Source organism: Populus euphratica, unplaced genomic scaffold, assembly GCF_000495115.2.
Source record: "Populus euphratica unplaced genomic scaffold, PopEup_1.0 scaffold3766.1, whole genome shotgun sequence".
Classification (NCBI taxonomy): domain Eukaryota; kingdom Viridiplantae; phylum Streptophyta; class Magnoliopsida; order Malpighiales; family Salicaceae; genus Populus; species Populus euphratica.
The window spans coordinates 1,021-7,923 of NW_011503577.1; the positions used below are offsets into that span (position 1 = coordinate 1,021).

Consider the following 6,903-nt stretch of genomic DNA (forward strand, 5'->3'; position numbering starts at 1 on the left):
CATATTAAGTTTACACTATACTTATTCTTACACCACTAGTGTAACCTTTTCACCTTGACATAATAAACTTAGCTAGACATAATGAAAGAAAGAAAAATAGATAAACAAAATAAGAACATAAATAAGATAAAAGTTAACTAAGTAAAGGAAAGGAATTAAAATGCATAAACTTGATATTAATGAAAACAAAGTATAAACATTACAAAAAATACAAAGAGAGAAAGCAAGAGCATGATCTTGATCTGGACACCAAGATGCCTAAATGGATGACAAATGCCTCGTTTTATAGGCCAAAATTGGGAACTATTGATTTGATGACTAATTGATGAGTGGGTGACCAACTCTTGAATTGATGACAATCCTTATCTTCTCTTGTCTGCCCAAAACGTCATTGATAACGTTAAAATTAAAGCCACTTGAAAACATGAAAGTTGTAGGAAATTGTCTCAGCTTTCTTGTGTAAAAAATTCAGCTCATTGGACTTCTAAAACTCTAGATATGGGCCAAACACTGAACAGTGCTCGGGCTTCTTTGTTGTTGCTACAATTTGGACTTGAAAATTGCCTTTTTAGATCTTGAACTCCATATGAAAGTTGTAGGCCTATGTCTTATCTTTCCATTCATATAAATTGGACCTAAATCTGAGATCTACAACTCTAGATATGACTTAATTACCGAACAGTGTTCTGGTATGGACTGCACCGGTATCTCTTTTCTAAATTTGGTCATCTATTTGCCCTTGCAATTTAAGTTTTTAAAGTTATCAATCAATTCTTTTATTTATGTGATAGGCCTGCATTTAAAATGAACATTTACCATAAATTAAATGTATCTTATATTATTAGATATATTATTATAAAATATGCTTTAGTTAAGGAGTTATTGATACTTCAAGTACAAAATGATGATATAAAATCATGATAAAAATATACTTTTAAATACTAATTAATTAACTCGAATTAATTTAAATTATCTTTTTTAATTTTTTATTTTAAACCATTAATTTTTTATTTATTTTTATAAAATTATTATGAAATCATAATCTTTATAAGTTAAGCTAAACTGATGCCTTCGTTGCTAGTAAATTTAAACAAATAAATAAATCCATCCCTTGAATGTCTCTCTCCCTCTCAACAAGAAAAACAAGAGCAAAAGAAGGATCTAATTCAATATAGTGAAAAATAAGAAGATACGCACCTCTGGGGCTGAGCTCGTTCACAGTCAAAAATAATAAATTCTCGATCTGAAAACAAAAAAAACTACTTGTTCTAGGGCTTGACAGCAATGGCGATGGCAGCTGCTTTTAGACGCGAAGGAAGGAGATTTGTCTCCCCTCAACCAATCACCGCCGTTCGATCCTCCCTCATTCCTGAGTATGAATCAATCAGACCTATCTAGTCTTCATTATTTGACTTTCTTTCAGTTCTCTAATCTCTCCCTCCCTCTGTGTTTGCTGTCTGTTTGGCTGGTTGCAAAATGGGAGACTAATTTAGTTATTTAAGAAAGAAAGAAAGAAAGAAAAGAAATAAATTGTTCGATAGAATATCACGGTGTCATATTCTCTTCTACTTGATTCTTAGTAAACCTGAGAAAGATGAATTTGTTTGTTTTTTTGGGTATTCTTTTTCATGTTAAAATAATGTTATGGAAAGGAAGTGGCTTTTGCAGTTTTAATTAAATTGGTGTTGTTATTGACCTTGACTATAAAAATGAGTTTCTTAGTTATCTTATACATATGAAAGATGAAGTTGGTCTTCATCGTTTCTTCTAATGGGTTTGTGTTATTACGACCAGCCAAGTAGCCACTTGTTTGTGATTCCAGTGCAATTCATGAATACCCAATTTGATTCCACTGAGATTCCTGGCTGCAGTAGAGCCTTGTTTGTTAAAAATGATTACTTGCTCTCATCTTGTAAAAGTTGTTGTTTAGCTCTTCAATTAGTTATGTAGCTGAATACCAGCATTCAATTTCAGTCATAGAATTGCCCGTTCCCTGATTGGATATGGTGAATCCATAGTTTTTAAATATGGTGGAAATATGGGGATTGCTCTTTGATCTTTTGAATCCATAAACTTTTTATTTAAAAAAATGCAGGTTCTTAGGAACAATGAAAGAACATAAAAAAACTTGAATCTATTTATTTATTTATCCTGCAATGATTCCCACTTTCCTGATTGCTTATTTTAGATGCTTTTAGAAAATTCTTGTACTTTTCATATTGGAATAAGAATAATTTTCTCTGGATTCACAGGGACCATGCCCCTCTTGGATTACGTTCCATTTCAACTCAAGTTGGTAAGGATGTAGCCATTTGATATATGATGCCTCTCCTAAGATTTTCTTTCTTGCTACATCTTGTGATATTAAGTCACTGAAACCAGAAACTGTGGGCGATTCATTGTGATGTATTTTATGCAGTTAGAAATCGAATGAAAAGTGTCAAGAATATTCAGAAAATCACGAAGGCAATGAAGATGGTTGCAGCCTCAAAGCTGCGATTAATTCAAACTAGAGCAGAAAATTCTCGTGGCCTGTGGCAGCCATTTACTGCACTTCTTGGAGATGCTCCTAGTATGTTCATTGAGAAGTTTATATCTATCCACTGTTTTGTAAACTTACATCTACTTTCTATTTATCTGTTCCAATTATATTCAACTTTCTGATTAAAAATGTAAGGGTCGTGTTTTTCTGGTCTCATAAAAACAACTATACATTGGTTGCATTGGTTCATGTTGTGCTGAGGACATGTTATAACAATGTTTTTCTGGTTTATTTTGGTCATTCTGCTGCAACTCTCACAAAAGTCTGGTTCAGAATGCTGCAATGCTTTCGTACAGTGGTTGATTATCATTTTGTACTCACAAGGATACATGGTTTAAATGTTTTTAATTATTATCTGGGTGTTGTTTGGATGCATTTATTATTAATATGGTCTTTTGCTCATTCATGGAATGGAAATTTGTTTTGAGCAAACCCTAGTAACTACTTCAAATAATAGAGCTTTATCTTTCTGTTTACTGAAGTCAGAATTTTATATAATTCATGGTGGTAGAATGTGAGAGCAAGGTATTGCAGAAAAAAAGCTTGGTTTAAAGTTGAGAAAATGTTAGCTCCAGAAAAATTGCAGATCTATTTCTTTATTTTATTTTGAATAAGAATCTAAGAGATGTGAGAAATTACCTTTGCAACATTTCAAAATCCAGGACTCTATTAACCTCATGAATGAAAAAAATGGTGGGGGAATCCATTTCAAATGCTTGATTAGAATACTGATTCTGAAAACGTTAATTCTAGCAGACATGAGGTTCATCTCTTGCTATTGTACTAGATCCTTTTGTACTCTGTTTCTTTCTATCTCTGGAATACTTCTTATTTTAGGCCTTTTTTTGGCTGTTATTTTGCTTGCTAGGTGTTGATGCAAAGAAGAATGTGATTGTCACTGTATCCTCAGACAAAGGTCTGTGTGGCGGAATTAACTCTACAGCAGTCAAGATCAGCAGGGCCTTTAACAAGTTGACATTAAGTAGTTTTTTTTCACTTCTTGCAACTGAACTTTTTTGGGTTTTTGGCTTTGGGCTTGGGTGTTTTGAAATCTCAAGTATTTTTGTATACTGCCATAGGTCCTGAGAAAGAAACAAAATATGTCATATTGGGAGAAAAGGCAAAGGCTCAGTTGATACGTGATTCAAAAAAGAACATTGCAATATGCATGACAGAGTTGCAGAGGAATCCTCTGAATTATACCCAGGTTAGTTGGTCATCTTTCCTGAACTAACATTTCTAAGTAAAAAACCTCTTTCTGTCTCCTTACATGCACATGCACAGACTTTTCAAGAGTTTTAAATCCTGAGTTGGTTTAATGAACAAGGAAAACAAAAATCATTGCTTATACCCAATTTGTCATGGTTTGAGCTCATGTCTTCTTTATGCATCACTCTATAATGTTTACTGTTAAATGGACCTGGTAGTAAAGTCTCTTGTTGCACTGATTGCTGTTATGATTTTCCTTTGATGGGTTCTTTCATGCTTTTGTTGAAAGCCATTGCAGTTATTTATTTTGGAAGGTGAGGGGAAAATAAAGGGAATGGAAAGTGAGATAAAAGGTTTCCCTTGGGCCCTCAAAAGCAAACCTCTCCATTTTGAAGAGAATTGTGTGTGATTTGAGGGGCTGGGGTTGAATCAAATATAACATTACCAGCTTCATCCTTGATTTAATTTAAAATCTTACAATATGAAAAATGTTAAAGACATTAAAGTAATTTTACTACCAACATTTTCTCCCCCTTTTCATTTTATTTTACCCAGAGAACGAAAAAACAACTTTCCCTCCATTTTGTTGTATTTTCTTCCCTTAAAAGGTAAAAAGAAATATCTTGTTTTCTTTTATCTAATTTGTTTTGCATAAATTTCCTTCCTCTCCCAAACAAAGTGTAATCTTACAGCTGCCAATAGGTTACATACAGTTACTAGTCTTACAGAGTAATGTTAAATATAAAATTTCTCTCACAATTCCTTTTGAAATTTTTGTATCTCAGGTCTCTGTTCTTGCAGACGACGTCTTAAAGAATGTGGAATATGATGCTTTGAGAATTGTCTTCAACAAGTTCCAGTCAGTGGTCTCATTTCTACCAACTATGGCAACTGTATTATCACCTGAGGTGATTCAGAGTGTACCTGCAATAATATGTATGCATTTTGGATTTTTTTTCAAGGATTGTGGTGTATGATTGAATTTTTTAATTAGGTTGTGGAGAGAGAGGCTGAATCTGGTGGTAGGCTTGGTGATCTTGATTCCTATGAGATTGAAGGTGGTGAAACAAAGGGTGAAATTCTTCAGAATCTTGCCGAGTTCCAATTTTCTTGTGTAAGTGCTGCCTAAATCTTTTCTTTTCTGAACAGTTTCTGGGAGTGAGTCCGTTTCTAAAAGCATGTATGGACTACAAACCTAGACTAGAAACATAAAGAGAAGTAGTTCAACCCTGATTATGCCATTTTGGGCTCTAATAAGAACTGATTCTAGTTTGTAAGTGTTAGTGTAGTGATACAAATTTAGTTGATCAGTTGAGCAGTGGTTTATTCAACCTCATATCTAACTCAATTTTCTTATTCTTTTTTTTTATGCCTGTACATTTTGAGAATCCACTACAGTGTGTTGTTTTATTTTGAGGCCTGTTTCTTACACAGAATCTTATGATGTTTCTATGATTTATCTGGTAAATTTTCAAATTTCTTCAGGTTCTGTTCAATGCGGTAATGGAGAGCGCTTGCAGTGAGCAGGGTGCTAGAATGTCTGCCATGGATAGCTCAAGCAGAAATGCTGGAGATATGCTTGATCGGCTGACACTGACTTATAACAGGTCTCTCTCTCTCTCTCTCTCTCTCTCTCCCCCCCCCCCTTATTTAATTTATGACCTGACACTGGACCCCCCCCCCCCCCCCCCCCTTCTCCTTCTCTCTCTGCATGCACACACATTCCAGGAATCGTACTTTGCCTTGAAAGTTTAGTGAGGGAGTAATGAATGGAAAATATACCCAGGTGATATATTGGTTTGGTACCCTTTTCTTTTTTTTTTTTTGGGGGGGGGGGGTTGGGGGGTGGGGATGCTCGGTGTATTGATGAATTGGTGAGAATTGTTAGAATGCTGAATGCTGTAAGTGGTAAGAGAAAGAGATAAAATTATTCCGGGTATGTTTCCTTGAGAGAGAAAAGATATACCCCAAATATTCCCCCCACCCAAAAAAAAAAAAAAAAAAAGGTTAAAAGTTAACAATTACTCTTGTGAACAATCCACCTCAACTTATAGCATTGTACCAAACACATCGTACTTGAGAAAAATGGTGAAATCTCTTTGTTTGCTTTGACAAAACTGAGTTGATTGGTTTAAAATATTATTTCAGTTCCACATCATACACGGAGTTGTTGGGATTTTGTTTTTCTTCTTTTACATATGATGGTTTGGAGCTAAGCAAATTTGTATTGTTCTTGAATCTGTCCTCTCACAACTAATTTCTGTAATTGTTTGATATTTTTGTATCAGAACTCGTCAAGCATCTATCACAACAGAGTTGACTGAGATTATATCTGGAGCAGCTGCGCTTGAGGGTTAAAATTGAAGATATCATACCTTGGGTTTTTCAGATAGTGATGAATAAGATTAATAGCAAAGGCTTGGAGCTTCAAGATGCTAGCTTTTGAGATTTTTGTTGAGACTATAATAATCCCCCGGCATTGTTTTCTGTTTCTGGGAATTAAAAAATAAGTTATACGGTGGTTATGGTTTACTTTTATCTTTGGTTTCATTTATTTTTCAGCTCTTTTTCTTTGTGGTTCTGGCTTGAACACCTGAGAACTGTTGTAATAAATTGGAGTGTAATTTTGTCCGACACTGGTTGATTGCTCTACAATGCTAATGAATAGAGAGATTTAGCTAATAGAACATCGTTTGCTTATCGGAAACTTGGAAGCATGGCTACTGTAATGATAAGATTAATCATCGATTAAAGAGAGGTTTTTTTTTTTTTTTTGTTTAAATTCCCATGAACAATTTAAACACGATGATGCATTTTGGTGCTGAATTCGATGTATTTGGTAATTGCAAGAATATTTTGAGTGTTGGAGGATGCGTCATACCTTGATTTCAACGGATTATATGCAGAACGCAGCAAACAGTGGCTCTTCATTTCTAGTTTTTGGATTGTATTTTTGAAAAATTTTAATTTATTAGTTTTAAATTATTTTTTAATATTATTTTTGATTGTTTTGATATGTTATGTTAAAAATAATTTTTTTCAAAAATATTTTTTTAATATAATTTCAAATAAAAATCCCTTCAAAAAGTCATATCTATCACTTCCAAAGAAGAAGAAAAATGTAGATAGTGTAGCATAATTGTGATATATTT

At 33.8% G+C, this 6,903-nt stretch overlaps 1 protein-coding gene across 1 annotated transcript; it reads left to right on the forward strand.

Moving 5' to 3' along the window:
- The first annotated feature begins 1,121 nt into the window (after positions 1–1,121).
- Positions 1,122–6,289, forward strand: LOC105119861 (ATP synthase subunit gamma, mitochondrial-like). Its single transcript, XM_011018057.1, has 9 exons — positions 1,122–1,373; positions 2,253–2,296; positions 2,420–2,572; positions 3,411–3,524; positions 3,622–3,749; positions 4,537–4,659; positions 4,746–4,865; positions 5,237–5,358; positions 6,040–6,289. Exons 1-9 carry the CDS (start codon positions 1,285–1,287, stop codon positions 6,107–6,109), a joined length of 963 nt encoding a protein of 320 aa, XP_011016359.1. The 5' UTR covers positions 1,122–1,284; the 3' UTR covers positions 6,110–6,289.
- The last annotated feature ends 614 nt before the right edge of the window (positions 6,290–6,903 follow it).

Excerpts from the sequence above, each read along its gene's own strand:
- LOC105119861 (XM_011018057.1), top strand. The coding sequence starts at position 1,285 with ATGGCGATGGCAGCTGCTTTTAGACGCGAAGGAAGGAGATTTGTCTCC. Across the intron at positions 2,297-2,419 it reads TTCCATTTCAACTCAAGTTG|TTAGAAATCGAATGAAAAGT; the intron begins GTAAGGATGTAG and ends TATTTTATGCAG. Across the intron at positions 4,660-4,745 it reads CAACTGTATTATCACCTGAG|GTTGTGGAGAGAGAGGCTGA; the intron begins GTGATTCAGAGT and ends TTTTTTAATTAG.